This window comes from Mauremys mutica, chromosome 7 (genome assembly GCF_020497125.1).
Source record: "Mauremys mutica isolate MM-2020 ecotype Southern chromosome 7, ASM2049712v1, whole genome shotgun sequence".
Lineage (NCBI taxonomy): Eukaryota > Metazoa > Chordata > Testudines > Geoemydidae > Mauremys > Mauremys mutica.
The window spans coordinates 124,151,082-124,171,285 of NC_059078.1; the positions used below are offsets into that span (position 1 = coordinate 124,151,082).

The 20,204-nt window shown below is 44.0% G+C and overlaps 1 protein-coding gene across 4 annotated transcripts in view; it reads left to right on the forward strand.

Moving 5' to 3' along the window:
* LOC123374066 (SH3 and PX domain-containing protein 2A-like) overlaps positions 1-20,204 on the forward strand; it is a 165,825-nt gene that overhangs the window by 137,206 nt on the left and 8,415 nt on the right. For all 4 annotated transcript variants that reach the window (XM_045023503.1, XM_045023504.1, XM_045023502.1 and 1 more), the window contains one exon: positions 13,360-13,436. In XM_045023503.1, coding sequence (XP_044879438.1) covers positions 13,360-13,436 — 77 coding nt within the window. The remainder of the gene's footprint in view (positions 1-13,359; positions 13,437-20,204) is intronic.

The following is a 20,204-nucleotide window of genomic DNA, read 5'->3' on the forward strand; positions in this document are numbered from 1 at the left end:
GTCCAGAGGCAAAGCGTGGGGCTGTCATGTCCCGCCCCCCTTTAAATTGTGCCCCCCACCACCATCAAGAGTTATGGGTCGTCTCTGACAATAATATAATACATAATAATAACTCGTGTCTCTTTTTAGTATGATATTGTCAATACTGACACGAGCATTTTCTTGAATTATAACAACGGGATGCATGGACGAGGGCGAGAGTCTGTCTCCAAGCGTCATTGTTCTGGGTGGCCCTGGAGGTGATGGCATACGTCCACTAGTGAGGTTCTACCTGGAGACTACAAGTCTACGGCCTTGACCACCCCTGAGAGTTATGTGAGGTCCCTGGTGTTAGGACTTTGTAAACGATGGCCAACCCTGCATGGCACAGCACGCCAGGACACACAGACAAACAGCGTTTGGGGAGCTGCTTTTCCTGTGTGGTGATGCTGGGAGAGAAGGCTCGGCTTGTCTGGATGTGTATTTTGTTAGCAGCCTGTCCAGTTTGGCTGCTCTGTGCCCTGCATCGGTGCTTCAGATGTAATTAATCAAGATACTTAAGGGGAATTATTAACTTACATTCCTAATTCTGATATTTGGTCCTCTTAATTTCAGTGAGATTTTTCTTTTAATTTTAGGAACAAAGATTTTTTTTTTATCACACGGGCAGCAGCAACCCTTATAAAAACCCCAAACGTTAACAAAAACGCATCTGTTTCCAGTCCTTTTCTTTTTTTTCCTCCTCAGGCAGTGAAAAGGACGTATTAAACATGAAAGGAAGACGAAAGAGTGTATGGGTCGAGAGTCCCCCTGTCACCTTTGCTCAAGGCCCTTTTCCTTTGGGGGGGGGTAATTGGTCAGAATGCTAATCCCTGAATGAGCCTTTTTATTCTTTGATTTCCAGTGGGAAAGGCTGTTGAAATGTGACAGTGCAATTTGGGGTGGATTTATTTGGTCTAACATTGGCACTTTGTTAATCATGTACAGCTCCTACTCTGTCAGCAAAGTGGCTTTATCAGAGACGGCAAACTTTAAAAATCTGGACAACACCCAGGATGCTCAGGGCAGGAGAGGACAGCAGTGGCTCCTGCTAACAGCAGCACTTCAGAAGATTAAAAGGGACTCACATCTGAAAGGCACTATCTCTTAGAGCTTGTCAATATGAACACTTAGTTTCTGGCAGGCTGGTGTGTAAATGCACCCCACATAAGCATGCTGTGCACCAAGACCTGGTCTACACAACACCGTTAGGTCAATGTAAGATGCTTTGCGTTGACCTAGCTGTGGAAGTGTCTTCACTTCAGTCTGGCTCCTGACGATGTAAGTGCCTGTCTACACCAATTTACTAACACCACCTCCCCAAGCGCGGTAGAGTCATGGTCGATGTCATTAGGTTCCTTACATCAACTGTTACAGGACATCCCACCTGCCCCATGCTGACAATACGATCGATACAAGCGCTGCTGGTGAAGATGCTCACCACCGACACTAGGAGCCAACTGTGCACACACACAAGCGATTTAGTAACTGTGGTGGCTGTAAGCTGACATAAATTAGGTCAACATAGTGTAGTGTAGACATGGCCAAATATCCCTGTGCACTGTGCTGCCACACACTAAAAGTTCCATAGTGCACTTTGTTCTACCGCCTTCTGAAACGGAAGTAGGTTAAAGAGCACTGGGGAACGTCTAGTGTCTGGCAGCAGGGTCCACACGGACAGTTAGTGTGTGGCAGGTTAGTACAGGGTAGATTTACACCTCAGCTTGCTGCAAATTGTTTGTATGGACAAGTGCGTATGTAGATGGCACGTAACAGTGGGATAGTTCTTCTTAGTACAGGTCTCAAAGTGTTTTTCAAAGGCCAGTAAGCCTTGTTATCCCCATTTTACAGGTAAGAAAGCTGAGACACAGAGCGATAGACACAGTCATTTCAGAATAGTCCATCAGTTTTTGGGTACCCATCTTGAGTTACTTGTGGCCTGACTTTCAGAGGCACTGAGCACCCGCAAATCCCATTGACTCCAGCCAGAGTTGTGGGTGTTCAAACCCTCTAGTTGTCAGAAGCTGGGCACCCAAAAATAGAGGCACTCAGAAGTACTGAGCAGCTTGCCGAAGGTTAGTGAGCAGGTCAGCAGCAGAACTGGGACCAGAAATCATGTCTCCCCGTCTCTGCTAGAACCTACTGCCTTTCTGAGCAAATCCAGGGACTTCTTTTTAGATCAACTGCATTTGTTCCTTATGGCAAGTGAAAGGGTTTATATTTCAGTCCAGAGAAAATGTAGGTCTGAAGGGATTTTCTTTAGCCAAGAGTCTGCATTGTTAATTATTAATTCTTGGTTAATTGGACAGCACAATAGTTGTCAATACACTTCACATACATTAAGTGATGATTCCCTGCTCCAAGAAGCTTACAACCTAAGGGCCTGATCTTGTGAGATGCTGAAGTCAATGGGAATTGAGGGTGCTCAGCACCTCCAAATATTTCACCCTAGAAATACTGTCCTGCAAAGCTCTCACTCTTTAAAGTTAGGCAACTAATTGAATCCAAGAGGCAAAGCCTGATTTTCAGAGGTGCTGAGCATATGCAATGCCCATTGACAGTCATGTAACTGGTGGTGGGAAGGTTTTGTCGGCATTAGTTAGGGATGTCTGTGTTACTTCATGCATGAAGAAGCCATGAGTGAGTTATGCTGATCATCCTAAACATGTACCTGTGAAATCTTTATACTGCTCCCACCCCCTCGTAGATTCTGCATAGGCCACCCATTTTACAGAAGAGTTATTTTCGGAGTGATTAGGAGGGTTTATTGGTACTGGCTGTGGTATCCCATTAAGTACCATGATCAGATACCACAATGGAAGGTACAGTATGAAAACCTAGATAGAGTGCGTAGTCAATTTAGGGCTCGGATAGTTCCTTGATGTCTTGGCAGAACTGTTAATGCAACTGTTGACTAATAAAAGAATAAAATGCATTTAGATTCATTGTGGGGAAGGGGACGGTGGTGATTTTTCACAGGCTTGCCCCATATTGATGGGCTCTGCCTGAACCCCCACTGCAGTGACAAGCACCCTCAATTCCACACCAGTCCAGCTGTCATATCCTCCCACGTGCACCCAGTAAAAATCCACGCAACATCCACCTGTGCTGAGTTCCCACACACACTCCCACCTTCCCTCAGCCACAGGCAATATTCGTAGCGATTATTCCTGTATCATTATTTGTATCCCGCGAGCACCCACAGTGGGCAGGGCACTGTCCAGGCACATAGGAAGTTGCTGCCCGAGCTCCAAGCATTAGGTGCTTGATCCTGCACCATTGAGGTCAATAACAGCTTTGCTATTGATCTCTTAGGATCAACCCCTAAGAGAGCTGCCTTTTTTATGTATGAAATCCCATGCATAAGAGGCATGTTATTAGCCCAAAAATCTGGCCACCGTAAATTGGGAATGGTGCAGTTTGACTGCGATTTTAAACTGATCGCAAGCTGATCTCTGGCATCAGAGGCAGTAACATAGACACAAAGTGTGTTGTTCCGGAAATGGTCCCCAGATTTCATCTTAGCTGGCTATAGTAGGTGAACTGATTGATAGTTTGCTCACATATCTTCCTAGCTGCACAGAAAGTCAGGCTTGGCCATGATCAGCGGCTTAATGTGGAAGATGCTCTGGGGACAGCACTTTTCCTTAAGAGAAAAAACAGAGATCTCTGTTTCATAAAGCGCATGGCATTTACATTTCTGGACACTGCTTTGTATGGATATTTGCACAGCTCAAATGTTTTGCTGAACTCCTTGCTTGTTATTGATTTCCAGGGCTTAACGAGCACAGTCGTCCAGTTATGCTTGCTACCCAGTTGTTTGTTTGTTTAAATTCATGCTGTAATTGCACCTCCCAAATACCATAACTGCTCTGAGGAGCTACACTGCTGCCAATATTGCTGCTGAATTGGATTTATCTTAGCACGTGTGCCTCACAGATGACCTAATTTTACTCTTCCCTAGAGGATGCTCCAGCCTAATTTATGGCAAAAATCGGAGAGCTTGCTTTTGATTAGAGTAAAACTATTACTAAAAGAAGGGTCTTTTCTTCATGAACTGAATGCCAATGTAGATCTGCACAGTGTTTCTTTCTCCAGCAGATAGGCCCTGTGGTCTAGGGGTAGAGTGAAGGCCTGGTGTTGAGAATCCCGGGTTCTATTCTGAGCCCTGCTATTTACTCATTTTGTAACCTTACAAAGTTACTTCACGTCCCTGCCCCTCAGTTCCCACCTGTAATACATCTTTAAGAATATTTCCCCCAACCCTGGGTTGTTGTGAGACTGAACTGTGTTAGTAAAGTACTTTAAGATTTATGCCTTGGGAGTGGAAATATTATTATTCACATCTCTTGTGCTCAACCAACTCTAGGGTGGAGTCTCTTTAGCTGCATTATTGCCAATCTTGCCAAAGGATGTGGCCGGAATTTTACTGTGCATGTACCATTGCCAAACTACACTGGAAAAGATGCTGTTAACCAAACCAGTCTCCACTCAGTGACCTTGCCACAGGGGCCATCAACCTCAGTGGACATTGCTCAAAGACACTCTGACAGCCTTGTTGGCACTGGTCCATTGACTATGAGGTAGTGTCTCTGACTTTGACTTTACTGTTGATGGTAAATCTGAAGGGGATGAGAGACACAGGCAGTGGGAAGAACACCCTGTCCAATGATAATATTTGTATAGGTCTGGTACCGTCAGGCTACTGGGTCTGCACTTCAACAGATGCAGCTTGGACTCATCGAGGACCTGATGGACCATGCCATCAAGTCAATGGAAAGGCTCCGATTGACTTAAATGGGCTTTGGATCAAGTCCCAGCTGAGCGTGATGGTACTTGGTTCGTAGTTAGATGTAGCTTAATGGCAAAGAGCTCAGTGTGCCTAACAGAAGCTTTGAAGACAATTGATGAGTGTTCTGGTCTTCATTAGAAAGTCAGCACTTATCAGGAACCACACTGTGGGCATTTCCTGTTCTTAGTAGAGGAAAAGCTGCGGTATCTCAGATGCCCCCATTGTGGTACCTGTTGGCAAATACTGATTATGTCATAGTAACCATGGCGTGTGGATGAAAGCAGGACTTTCATATGACCTGACAGAGGAGAGAAGCTGGTTCTTTCAGCATGTGGTAGCTGATTATAAAAAAACATGCCCCGTAGAGAAACCTTCCTCAGCAAAGACATTTTCCCCTGTGGTGTTAATGATTAGATCTTGCTAGCACGACTGGGTTTTAAACCCCAGTGATTTCCACATGTTAGTCTACGTGCCTTGACATTTGGAAATGGATTGTTTTAGAGAATGTCAGAGGAGGCGCTGGCTGCAATGCAACATGCACCTTTCTAGCCTCATCTTAGGAGAGAAGCACATGCAGGAAAGGCATTTCATTAAGGCCTGAAATTGTCCAACTTGTTTCCCCTTTCCCCTCACGTTGCAAATGTCCTTATGCCTAGCAGCCTTGTCTTGAAAGTAGTTTTCCTTTGTCTGGAAGGTAGTTTATTTGCGATTGGACAGATGTCCTTGGAGCCTCTTAAGAAAAGCTTGCGTGTGTGCATGTGTGTTTATGTGTGAGGGAGAATGAGGAAGAGATGGTGTTGCTGATGTTGAGCAGAGCGTAGAATTGCCCAGGCCCCCACACAAAAGAACGCGACAGAGGAAAACTCTAGTCCTGTTACCGTCGGCCCATATAAAGTGAACATATCTGCATCCTTTGGGCTTCCTTGTGTGATGAGCTGCTTCCGCTCTCTTGAAGGAATCTGGGGACCTGTGACCATGTGAAAGTTGAGCTCCTCTGGCGTGGAGCGGATGCTTTCCTCCACTGCAGCATATCCTGGCCGTGAAGCTGCGGAACCCTCCCAGAGAGGATCACCCTAGCGAAAGAATGGTTCTCTGGTGATGTGGAGTTAATATAGGGGCCAGCATGTAGGGAGCAACCCTGCAGCAGTGGAGTGCCAAGGGGAGCTCTATACCACACACAGGTCTGACCTGTGCTCTGTGTTATTTGTCTTCACCACCGTTCCTGATATGGAGAGGCTATTGCTTTGGAGGGATGGCAAAGAGTTGTAGCTGGAGTCATGACTAGAGGAGTTTCCAGAAATGTGTGGTTCTTTGGGTGATGCCGGTTAGAGAAATTCTAAAATGAATAATGAGCGGCTAACCATTACAAAGCACCATACAAAGAATAACAACCATTGTAGAGCTGAGCCTGACATCCAGAGAGGCTAAATATCATAGAATATCAGGGGTGGAAGGGACCTCAGGAGGTCATCTAGTCCAACCCCCTACTCAAAGCAGGACTAACCCCCAACTTTTTTTTTGTTGCCCCAGATCCCTAAGTGGCCCCCTCAAGCATTGAACTCACAACCCTGAGTTTAGCAGCCAATGCTCAAACCACTGAGCTATCCCTCCCCCTTTGTAACTGGCCCTGTCTACCCAACAAAGTGGGGTCAGTGTAGAACTTGGAGCTCAGGAGGTCCTTGCACTCAGATCACTCAGCCATGCTTCCCTGCTTTCTCTGGCTCTCCATTTTAATTGCCCATTGGAGAATATATTCCCTTTTAGCAGAGGAAGGTTTCTCTACGGGGCATGTTTTTTTATAATCAACTTACCCTCCGTGTTTCCCATGCTTTATTTAGTACTTCTCAATGATTTGCTTTGACGTTGCAGCTTGCGTGCTGTGGAAGCAGGATCTGCGTGCACAAACAGACCGATTCTGACGTGCTCTATCTAGCTCTAGGATTATTATTGTTTGTGCTGCGTTGACGCTGGTTTTTTTGGCTGCCCAAACTGTCTTCGTAGCCCTCTATCACCCTCACTAGTAATTCCCACTGACTGTTGAAAGCACTTATCAGCTGCAGCAGTTTTGACAGCTGAGCTCAGCCAACAACTCTGACTCCATGAGATGTTCCTACCGTCTTTTTTCCCCCCTTCCACCAGCAGGACATATGTGAAACTTCCGCCCCTCCTTTCTTTGTCAGGAGTGAATGCTGTCCCTGTTGGGACCCCAACACTGGTTGTTTGACTCCAGGAAGTCATCAATGAAATCCACTGAGGCCAGGATGTCTCATGTAAAAGTGAGACGATGCTGTATCTGGATTGCAAGATTAGTGGACACCTCCCTCTATGCATCTCACTGACAACAGCATGTGCTTCCATGAGAAGCATGAAATCACTCTTCTGCCCCCAAAACATTCCCTCCTTTGTGTCTTTTTCATCTCAAGGATGCCATTGTGGATTGAAACGCTCTGCTTACTTAATGGCCAGTTGGGAACAGATGCTTGAGTGTTTGCCTGCAGGGCTTTAGGGGGAATGTCATGATTTGAAAAGGGTGAGGGGGTGTAAAGGACGTTTGTGTCTCAAAACCAGTTGCACATCTGTGTTTCTTCAGTGCATAAACATAATGAAAACAGATATAGATGGAATAAGAGCCTTCATAAAAATAAAATATGTTAGTCCCAAAGAAGGTTTCAGTTACCACGGAGGAAGCTGTGAAGCTAAGAAAGAGATGCTGTGGCAATGTTAGGGCCACATTTTTGTCTCGTTTCCATTGCTGCAGTGTAACCGAGAAGAGAAGTGGATAGACCATATTGAATGAATTCACTCTGAGAAGATGACCTTAGATTGAATGCATCACACACACATTTTATCTTCCAACTCCTTAGAGAGGTAAAAGAAAGAAAGGACCAACAGAAAGAGAGAGAGAGAGAGAGAGAGTGTGTGTGTGTATGTGTGTGTGAGAGAGAGAGAGAAAGAAAGAACAAAAGCAAGGTGTATTACATGCTTTTAGGAGGCAGCAACAGACTTGACCTCTGAAGCTGCAGATTCTGATGCTGGCTGCAGCCCAAGTTATTTTAAGCACAAATCAGATGAATACATTATTTTTAACATACTCCTAAATATCACACTAGCTGCTTAGGATACATATTTATTGTTTGGTAAGTTTCATGTAAGATTCTCTAATGTCTTGTGGCTCTGCTTAGGCTAAAGAGTGGCACATACAGAGTAAGCACTAATTTCCTTTGTGTTCGATAGGCCTAACTCCTTTGTGAAGGTGCCATCATGAAAAAGTTCCTTGCATGGAACAATTAGTGTCCTTAGATCTAGCATCAAAAGTTGTGGCAAAAGTACCTTCAATAATATAATAGGAACGTCAAACTCTATAAGCCCCATACAGTATAAAACTATATAGCATGGGTTAGTGGCATCAGCTAGATTGCGAATTTATATTTATCTCCCAGGGGGGAAAGTGTTTGAAAAAACATTTCTCTTGGAGGTATGTGAAAATCTCCAGGCATTTTGCATCTTTTTTTTGTTGCACTTGTGGTGTGACAGCATGCTAGCTGGGTGGGATTCATTGCAATAGTAGGGGCTGCATACTGTACATTAACTATTTAAACAGCAGTGTCTGGCATCTATTTTTCAGCACCCCTTGTAAGTTGTTTTGGGCTGAAATGCTTCCTTTCTCACTCAGCCCTGTCTTTTTGGCTTTGATACACTGTGGATTCCCTCTCCGTGCTAGTCTCCACAGTGCTACTAAGTGATGGAGCTGGGCCAGAAGTGTTTAACTTTCCAACTATGGGAACCAGTAAATGGAACATTAAATCTCCTAATGTGGACTGGTCCAGTGTGATAAGCAAATGAACCATGTACTCCTGGGGTCGCATAGACATCATGTTGGCTTTTCTTTAGTATTGCTGCCACTTGTTACATTACCAGTCAGAGCAGAGCCATATGGACTCCTCTGAATGCCTCTGGGCCTAGCCTGTCTGTTTCTGGTCTGCCACCTGCCACTGATTTACATGGCATGTATGAAAGTCCATGATACCCAAAGTACAATGTTACACAGGGCAAAAACTGTATTAAATGAACATTATTAAGGTTGTACAAGGCAGGAAATGCCAGCTTTTCTTGTGTCTCCTTCAACATCCATGTGGTTCACCGAATAGGGCAGAGGTCCTGTGGGAAAAAAACATGTAATTAAAGACTACACATGCCCAGGAGGAGAATACTCAAGGTTACACGTGCAACCATAAACCTGGCATTTCTTAACTTTTGAATGCTTGACTTTGCAACCTAAATAATCTTCCTTTAACACAGAGTGTGTTGAAGTAACTTCCTAGGGTGTGTGTGGTTGTGCGGTGTCTTTAGAATCAAGAACTCTTTACATATCATACCCCCAAGGAGGTGACATCCATGTTATTTCTTTAATGATGATAACAACAAATGTTCAGAAATTCTAACGCAAACCTTAAATTTTGCCCTTCATACACTTTGAAATGAGTCAGACCATTCTGAGGACTCTGTTTCTTTACCGAAATGTCTGCACCAAGCAATCCAGGCATAACACTTAACTGCTGCAGCTGTACGGGGTCTGCAAATGACATATCCCCCACGGTTTCCCCATCATCTCAATGCTAGGAGTCAATTTTAATGCATCTTCCAGATCTTCCATGGCCCTATCCACGTCTGGGACATCTGTGTATGAAATACTTGCCCGGTACAGCGCAGTCAGCTTCTAAGCTACCATCCGAGATGGAGACAGGCTTATTCACTGCCTAGCAGGGCTGTAGTAAGAGTCATAAGCTGTTTAGCATTCTGTAAAATGGGGGTGTGATTCCTGTAGACAGATTTAGAAGAGCTGCAGTAAAATTCTGTTCCTCATTGAGAGGAAATATATACCGTATGTACTCGCATTTAAGCTGAGGCTTTATTTATGGATGCTGAAAACTACCAAAAAATAAGTGACTTGCATATGACCAAACCTCTCTGTCCACCACCTCCTAACAAAAGTCGCCTCATGCCCCTGGCAGTTTGCTAGCGGCTTATCCATGGCCCTCAGTCCTGCCTGGGGACTCACCAGCCTCCTAGGGCTTTGCCTGGCCCTATTGCTCACCTTTCTGTTTGCTGCTTATTTGTCCGTGTGATAACCGGATTCGCAGAATTGTCACACGAGTCAAGCCTCTTCATTAGATGGGCCATGCCTGTCTTAGGGCCAAACATCCCCACTGGTTCCGGGAGCGTAGATCCACTGTACCTGTTCTTGGGGTGCACTGAAGGGGGAAGGTTCCAGCTCTGCTGCATCATTCTCCCCTTCCCTGACCTCATGGGTCCCCAGAATCTTGGGAATGAGGATCTAGGTGCAAGGGGAGAGGAACAGGGAAAACACCATTAACTCTCACTCGAAAGGAGAGCATTCTACCTGAAGAAGAGGGGCCAGCAAGGCACCTGCAGAAGGTGCATTTCCCTAGAGATGCCTCTGCATCCTCCGAGCTGGGCCTCCCTTTCCCCAAGGATTCCCAGGGTCTTTGGGATTAGAAGCCCACATTCTCAGCCACTTCACCCCTCTGAATTCGGGGTCTGAGTGGTGGGTCAACCTTGTTGAGATCCCTGTCTCCTCTGCTCCCTTCCCTAGCATGGCTACTGCACTGAAAGGCACAGCATAGCCATCCGTGATGCTAGTACCATTCAGAAGATCCATAACCCAATATTCCTATCCTCATACTCTCTTGGTACTGGGTAACCAGGAAGTCAGGGCTTTAACCCACTTCTAATCTTTGCTAACTACTAATATTGGTGTTTTCTAATGGCACATTCTGCATAGAGAGAACCTGGGAGAAAAAATGAAAGCACCTTCTGGGGTTTGTTTCATATTAGCACTGCTATCATCTTGATGTTTTCCATCTCCATTTAAGGAAAGAATTAAGACTCATCATATCTTGGGGGTCTTTTTTGTACTCTGTGTTTAATATAACCTTCCTTATTATATTTATCTTGTTTCTTATGCTCCAGTCTTTCATTTATTACATTACTTTGAAGATGTTGGCAGTGACGGGGCGTCCCTGTAAACTCTTTTAGCAAAGCTGAATTACATTTACAAGAGATCTTTAATGTGTTTAAGTCTTTGGTTCCTTTATATTTTTATATGGTCACCAGTCTGGATTTCAGTTTGTGGCTTGGACTGAAAACAGGAAAGCTGGAGCTTTGCTTACTCTTTGCAGCACATTTATAAAATTCACAAAGAAATGAAAAGTTTGCCTACACCAACAGTAATACAGTCCTGAGAAAGGAGCTATTTTATTCTCCATTATTAGTTTAAAAAAAAAAAAGGAGGTATAATAATTTCACCCTCTGGCACCTTTCATTTGAGCTTCATGGAGGGTTTTATAATAACAAAGTCTCGCAAATACATTTTGTTGTTCCCATTTTACAGATGGGATAACTGAAACACAATAAGGTTGTGATTTGCTTGGTATCACACAGCAAGTCAGTGATAGGGCAAAGGACACAACATAGGACCCCACATGCCAGCAGAGCAATTATTTTGCTAAATGACTTAGCATTGACAAAGTTAGCTTTCAGGATGAGTGAAGATTCTCCACTGTACTTTGGGCCTTGTTATAGCATGGCATTGCATCATAAAGTGTGCCACAGTTTCATCCTAGAATGACAGAATCTCATAGGGTGGACACATACATTATTACATAACAATTTTCCCCTGCAAGATATGTCAAGATTAGTGAAAACCATGTGTTTTTAGTTCTTGGGGGGTGATGTATCCACCTTTCCTTGGCTGGAACAAAACTAACCATGCTGTTAAGGTCTTTGAGACTGATAGTTTGGGAGGAAGCAGGGAAAAAATGAGAGCATCCTGATGGATTTTAGCTCCTCCCAACTGTTAAGGTACATAGTTCTGTTCAACTTCTCAGGTGCTATAAGCTTGGCCAAAGGAAATTCTGGAATTTAGGTTTTGAATCAGATTCCCTTTCCTCCTCATTTTCCATATCCTATCATCTGTGAAACACTCTCCTTCATTTCTCCATTGTCCAGTAGGAATAAGTTTGCAGCAGAGGTTGGTGAAAAGACCAGTTTATGTCTTACATGGAAGCTTGATGGACTAAATATGTTCTACCACAAGGAGAACGTATAATTTATTCTTGTCTCAATGTGTTTAAAAAAAATTCAACATGAGAAAAAAGGAAGAAAACCACCAAAAAAGGATGTGAAAATATATTCCTTTCAAGCCAAAAAATACCAACTCCATGACATCTTTTTCTGTGGGAAACTCAATAAATTCTGGTTTTATCAGTTTAACACAAGACCCAGCAATTTAAGCTTCACTTGCTTGCAGAAGTTTCGTCCACTACAAACATCGGGAGTATGATTTTTTTTCACTTAAAAAGAAAAATAATACAGTGTCATGGCTGAGATTATAGAAGATACAGTTGAACGTACCACTTGCCTGTTGAGTTACCGTTGCATTGCTCTCTCTGTAGATCTCTGTGCGAGTTACCTGCATTTACAGTCTGTGTAGAGGGGAGAGTAGCTGCTGTGGGCAGAGAATAGGTGGGTGAGAGTGGGGAGTGGGTGGAACCTTGGTTCCACCCTGCAGAGGCAGATTAAGATTTATTGAGGCCCTGGGCACAAAGAACATTTGCCCCCCCCCACCCTTGTGGTCCAGGGATGCTGGGACTGGGGGAGCCACAGGGGCCATGGCCCTCCACTTTTTAAATGGGCGTAGTAGCCTCGGGCAGGCATGGATCAGTGACAGCGGGGGGGCAGGAGAGCTGATAAGGTGATAATGCTGCCCCTCGGCCCCCAGCCGAGGGCAGGTGGAGGGTCCAGGGCTCCCCACAGCAGCCCAGGCTCCCTGGACAGCTCTTACCGTGGCCCAGCTCTGGCTTCTGGCCTGGCCAGGGGACGGGGCCTCAATGGGCAGCCACCCCACCCCACCCTGACTTCTACACAGGCTTGTGCCTTAATCCGCCACTGCTGCCCTGCTCTCACCCACTGCGCTGGCCCTCACCGCTGAGCTGTTGCAGAGGGGGAACTAAGTCATGCCAGGTATACAGCTGGAGCAGCTTACGTCTTCCCTGGAGCAAAGGGGGAAGCAGAGACCAATTGTGACTCTCTGAGGAGTCTTAGAAAGGAATATTTGTAATATTTGTGGCATTTTCACTTTAGCACTTTAATAAAGATGCTGCTACGCTGACAGAAGTGTTTCTCCCATTGGCGTAGTTAATCCACCTCTGCAAGAGGCGGTAGCTATGTCGACAGAAGACGTTCTCCAATCGACATAGCGCTGGCTACACTGGAGATTAGGTCAGTGTAACTGGATTTTTCTCACCCCTGAGTGACATAGTTAGATTGATGTAAGTTTGTAGCGTAGACTTGGCCTTAGCCGAGGTCAGCACAGCAAATTTGTGGCTGAGCCCAGAATGGAACCCAAATATTCTGACTCCTTGTCTTCTGCATGGGGCACTAGATCATTTTTCCACTCCATGCTATCATGTTATACTATAGTGCCACCCATGTTCCTAAACCCCTCTTTTTATGTATTCCCTTTGCAGGTAAAATCCTGTTCCGGAGGAGTCATATTCGAGATGTAGCTGTGAAGAGACTGAAGCCCATTGATGAATATTGCAGGGTAAGAACTTTATCTTCACAGAAGAATGAGTATCGTAGGGTTACGGATGGAAAACTCTGCCAGGTGATCAGTCAAAGATATCCATGGCTAGCAGACAGTGCAGCGCTGGGAATCTCCCGCTGATGCCATTATAGAGTTTGAACTGGCTAAATCAGACTTGCAGAGCCTGTCCGCTTGAAAAAATCGGGACGTGAAAAAGGAGAGGAGAAAGGTGAGCTGAGAATTGCCCCTCCTAAAACGTCAGCAAGTAAGGGGAGAGGCGGGGAGTGGCAGTGTACTTGACCTCTTTGACCTACAGGCTCCTCGGACAAAACTACTATAGAATAGTGCCAAAGATGGGAGAGTTGTGCTCCAGGGAGCTTCTTTTACCAGCCTGGTGTCCAGTGTTGCAGAAGACCTTTAACTCCTGCATACCTTACGTGTTGAGAATCTTAATATCAGATAAGGGATTCTGTGCTCAACTAGCGGTGTCAGCGCTCTTCATCTTAGCATCAAACTCTGGTCTGAGCTCTGGTTCTGCCAAACAACATTCCTCTGCCGGTCTGGTCCTGGTAGAATTCCTGCATTAGGAATCCTCTTGTGTTTTACTATTATAGACAGAGGTAACGCAGCCCAGGGAGCTCAGAAGAGTTGAAGATAGTGCTCTTGAGGACTCTTGAGCTAAAAGATGCAGCCATATGTGGCCAGGCTGAAACAGGCCCTTGACAGGCACAGATACTCCTAGCCAATGGTATAAGTCGTGAGCCTTCACCTGTTAGAGCATTTCAAAGAGATGTAGTTAGCAATTAAATCCACTGGAGTTGAACCCCGGAGCTGTCCTAATATACCTCATGGGTGATTCAGAGGGTGGAGCAGAGCAGTAAATATGGCATTTGATCAGTCATACCTGCCCACCTGTTCAATAATATTCCAGTCAGACCAGGTTTGGCTTTGCATGAAGCTAGAGATAAATGATTTACTACTTTTTTCGACAGTGTTTCCAATACTGAGTGAAGTCCTGGGAAATGCATTGCAGGGAGGAACAGTGTATTGGCAAGTGGAGGGTGGGTGTGGTGACCTAATCTGCCTCTTCCATCCCTGATTTTGCGATTTGTTGATAATTAATCTTCTGACACTAAATTAAAAGGTATTCCAGAGCAAGACTGGTTTTAAGACTATGCTGGTTTTAAGGCTGTGCTGGTTTTAAGGTGGGATCAGCCATGTCAACCCAAGTGCATAATCTAAACCCCAGACGTCCTCTTTTATTTCCTGCAATTTTTCCCCCCTTTTAAGAAAACTAGAGGGGCAGGTAGAAGAGAAAAATATATATTCTCAAAAATGTTTCCTGTCAGATATTTGCTTATCCAAACTGGGTGCAGATCACTGGAGACCACAGAGCCTGAGGCATGTGGAAAGGGAGCAGACATTCTGCTTCATTGAAGTCCTTGTCATCTGAATCATCCGGTCCAGAAAACTGTGAAAAAAGTCTTATCTCATGAGATCAGGCTTTTTATGCAACAATTAATGCAGTGTCTGACTAATAATTGCCTAATAGCCATCTTTAAAAATGTGTGCTTGTACTGTATTCCCGGCATTATTTGCTCGGAAAGGAGCTGCATGAGACACATGCAGTAAAAAATAATGTCACGGGTTCACCAAACAGGCATGCCATGTAGAAGGCAATAGTTTACGCTGGGGGGTGCAGACATGACCTCTGACCTTGATGAACTGGAAGCTGGTAATCTGGGCCGCCATTGTCTGAGAAGCAGACAGACCAGTACCGGGTTAGGGTTACATCACCGGTCATATCTGAGGAGTATATTACAACGACTGTTGTTGCAATTATCATTAGGATTGAAGTGCTATCACCACCACTAGCCATCCTTCTCATTATGTATTTTCTCTCATGGAAAAGTCCGTTCAGACCCTCACTAGATTTTAGCTGAGCACAATGAACCTCCTTCATTTCCAGCAGCCTTCTCATTAATGCTAGAATAGATTTGAATCACTAATGGGCAAATTTCAAGCTATGGCTCAGTGTGGGGAAGCTTGGATGCTTCTCCAAAGAGAGGCTATTTGTTTAATGTATTGATTGATTAATGGTGCTCTTTGCCTCAGTCTTTTACATTAATCTAAAACTGACCAAAATTCATTAAAATCTGCAGAGCCTGCCGCAAAAATGGTCCGCGGGTCACTGAAAAGCTTGATAAAAAATGTTCATCTTATACCCTGCCCTGAAGATCACCAGACCCAGTCGTAGGCTAAGCCAGATCAACTCTGCCACTTGTATTTCTACCCCCGTCACTGGTAGCAAGAGTGACACAGTGGTTAGTCAGTCTGTTGGCTGGCAGGACAGCAACACTGTGGTTCATGAATCTCACAGCAGGACATAGGGATAGAGGCCTAAGGAAGTAACTGGGTGCCAGACCACATAGGGCTTTACAGATTTTAACCAGCACCTTTGCCGAACTTTTTGAGTCTGCAAAGCTCACAAGAACGGCTTTCTTTTAAAATTTCCTCCTGCTTCCTGGCTCCATTCAGACAAGGAATCGCTGTCTTATGTTTCACAGCTTCCACTTCCAGACCATGGAAGTCCAGAGGTGTTTGAAAATAATAATGAAAAGCAAACATTGTGAGCCTCAAAAGTTCATTAGAGTTTTTGGACAAAGGTTTGGGGAGGGAAAGAGAGATTCTTGTTAGGTCCGAGCTGGGGTAAAATACTGGCCCCTTCAAAATCAATGAGAATGTTGCCACTGACTTCAATGAGGGCAGTATTTCATGCCTGCTTCTTATTAAGACCTAGACATCAGGAGTATTTTCTGGGGTCTTTGCTATAGATCAGTGTAAGGGGTTTCTGAATCCATTGTATATGATCTGTGTAATCCTGGATGTTCGCCCAATCATAACCTTGGAATTCCTCCAGTATGAAATTGACCAGGAATGTTAGGCAGCTGGGAATCAGGAGCATAACAACCAGGAAAAGTACAGTTGATACAGGGAAGGGGAAAGAGGTTGTGGATAAAACAGTATTAACTAATATTAACTGTTTCCTCCCGAGCTGCAATTATTGCTACATATATTTTCCGCAGACTTCAGTGAAATTAGGATCTAGCCCCACAACTTCAGAAGTGTTAACTCCTTTATATCTTCCCTCCTTTCTCACTGCTTGTATTGATTTTAAAAGTTATCCCAAACTACACCACAATAACATAAAACCTGGAGAAGTGTTCATCCATTATGCACCACTTCAGTCCCACGTTAGCCTCCAAAATAGCTTAAATGGAATTCAAGTGAGGCACAGACAGGGATGAAGTTCACCTTTTGTGAACTCAAAATTAGGATGCAACTGAATATTGAGCCTTGAAAGGGGATGATGTAGGGTTGCGCTTGCGTGAAGCTGTCATGGAGGACTTTTGACCCATGGCATTAAAATCAATAAATAAGACTTAAGGCCTGCCTCTATGACCGCTGCTTGCAGCTGCAGCATCACTGAAATCAGTAGCACCTCTAGCGTGAGTAGACCCAGTCAGGCTCAAATCCAGAGTTCAGGCTGATTGTTGCCAGATGAGCTTTACTCCTCCATATCACCTGTCCTGGAAAGCAGAAGCTCAGAAAGGCCCTGGCAAATGCGTGATAAGAATGCTACAGCTTCCTCTTCTTCTTTTTTTTTTTAATCATTTGAGTTTGCAAGCTGTCTCTCTCTGGGTGGGAGGGTTTGCACGTTTGAGATGTGGGGTCTGATTTTTTTCGACAGACACAGAAACAATGAAAGCCAGACAAAGCATGTCTGAGCATTTGTGTGGAGCCGCTGCAGCACAGGGAGGTCTGTAAAATGTACTATGTCAGCCCCCAAGAGTGCGTCCCTTCTGAACTTGAGAACACTGGACTCCCACACTGCCCACTACCAAGGAGACCTCCCAAGGACTCGGGATATTTCACTGTTTTATTACAGCTCAGGGAAATAGCTGCACTGTGATAATTAGGCCAATGTTTGGCACAGCAGTAAGAAGCATTTAAGAAGCAGTGAAAAGGGGAGAGGGGCAGAGAGGGAATATTTTCAGTGCTTTTTCTCATCTGTGAACATAAACTGCAGCACTCTGAATGTATTGCTGGTTAATTTAGAAAGTAATCTAACAGACCAGGCAAACTCTGCCTGCAAATATTTGTTGCCCACTGGAATTGATATCTCTGGATGATTTCCCTCTTAACCATAGACTTTAAGTTACTTTAATGTGAATTGCGCTCCTCTGGGTTCATCTGAACCAGTTTCCTCCTTGCATCTGAAGATCTTTTGCCAATTTAAAATAAAGAGCAACTTCATATTCTTGCTCTGCCGGGGGAGGGAGGAACATTTTATTTAATAGGACTTCTAAACGTTGATGGCCAAAATACATCTCTTGGTAAGCATGTGTCCAATACGTACTGTGCCTTATGCGTGGAATGACCTCTGAGTTGTGGTTCACAAAACCACCATGCTCTCCTTGTTCAACCCCCTCTGAAAAACTCAGATCAACATTTTCAGATTTGGAGTTGCCAATGTAGGAAAGCATTCTTGTTCAGGACAGCACTTAAGCACGTGCATAAATCACATTGACTTAAGCATGTGCTTAAAAAGTATGTGCTTCAGTGCTGACCTGACTAGGAATGGGCTTAAGTAAGCATTGAGTACTTTCCTAAATTGAGGACTTAAGTCTCTTATTTTCACACCTAAATAAAAGTGGGTTTTTTCAGAGGGGCTTAATACTGGCAGCTCCAAGTGAGAAAAATTTGATCTTGCTTGTTGCACATTGTCCACATGTTGTGAGATCATAATTAAAAAAAGAAAATTACCTTCCTCTAGATTTCCCAGTCCATCCTCTCTGCTCTATGTCAGTCTTTAGGCCATTATTCTGCCAAAACTTACACATGAGTTTTTCTGTTTGTGTCTACTACAGAGACCAATGAGCACCAAATGAAAAATTAATAATAATTAGAGCTGATTAGAAATGTGTCACATTTTCATGAAAAAATTCAAAATTTATCTTAAAATGTTTTCAAAATTTGTTAAAAATCAGAAAATTTAGAGTAGGTCTACTACTGTCTTCATGAGTATACATACCATAAGAGTCCTTGCCTTTGCTATCTTAATGTTCTTTTCATGTAATTTTGTTGTGTGTAATTTTCTCAGCTTTTAAAAAAGCAAACTGAAAAAACAGAAACGTAATTGTATGGAATCATATTGACACTCACATGGGTCGTCATTTGAGTGGAACCATTAGATTCACAGCACAGATATCTGTCATTTGAGCTAACAAAAAGTAACTCAATCCAGCCCTTGTCCCTTCTTCATTCAAGCCCAGTAGCTTCCACTCCATGCTGCCTGGAAACCAGCAGGGGGAGTATTGAAAGCACAGATTTTCTCTGAGTTCAGCAGCCCCTGGCAGCCAGGACCAGCAATTTCAAGGAAAATCCTGATCAGTTCCCTGGAGTGCCAGATTGGAGCGTGCTCAGTTGCTTTATGGGGTTGGCGCATACGCAGTACATTTGGCATTTAGGAACTCTGCAAGGATGGAGCGTGCTCGGTGCAGGTGGAATCACTGGAGAATTTAATTGCCACCCTTTAAGAAGTCTCTACTGAGCATGTGCAAATGGCAATTTTCAGAGGCACGTAGCTTGGACACATTTGGGTGAATTTTCAAAAGGCACATTCCTGACACAAGGACAATAGGGTGACCAGATGTCCCGATTTTATAGGGACAGTCCCAATTTTTGGGTCTTTTTCTTATATAGGTTCCTATTACCCCCCACCTCCTGTCCCGATTTTTCACACTTGCTGTCTGGTCACCCTAAAGGACAACCACCTTGCCAAATTTCAAGCCCCTGCTCCAAAGCATGGGGGTGCTAGAAGTTCTTAGTGAAACAGTGGTAAGCAATTTTTTTTATCATGGCAAAACCTCTACCTCATTCTGAGAAACAGCCGAACCATTTTCCCTGAAACTTTCCAGAAAATTTCAGCCTAAGGCAGACACCCAGCATGGAAAATTTCAGCCTGAATAATTCAAGACTGAAAAATTATAAGAAATTGAAAACAGGCCCTTATAATGGGAATTGCCGAACAGCCTTAACTATATGCAGCACTACCAGCTGCACCTATAATATGCATTTGTATACATACATACACACATCTGTATACCAATGTCTGTAATACACATCTGTGTGTATATTTGTAAGTATATGTGTCTATACATACACATATGCAGATATGTATACAAAACCATGCTCATGCTCACACACATGCAGACACGTTCTGTCCGTAACACACACTCTCCATTCTGTGGTTTGTTTGTGGTTTTGCATTATGTTGAATTGCACTTTCTGTACTGGCGGACAATAAGCTCCTGTGGGCATGGATCTGTTTTTTGTTTTACACACTCCATCTAACATACAGCACCATGCACGCGGATGGCACCATGTAAATATTAACATTTGCCAAAAGCCTTTATAACTGAAGTGACTGGGTATGAACTGGCAGATGTTGCATCACTTCTAATACGCTTTCTGATATTGGCTATTGTTCTGTGAGTTTTCCCTGGAAACCGCATTCTATCGAGAAAATTGCATGTTGAAATAAAGCCATAAACACCTTTTTCTGAAGGCATATGGCTATGTGCGTGAGGTATGAGTTGCTCATTACTGCTTTAAATACTCGGCACGGATAAACATGTTATTGCTGATAATATTCTGCAAGTGTGAAAAACTGAATTCCATGTGTTAGCATTTTTATCTTTCCTGTGCAAATCCTTTATGGTT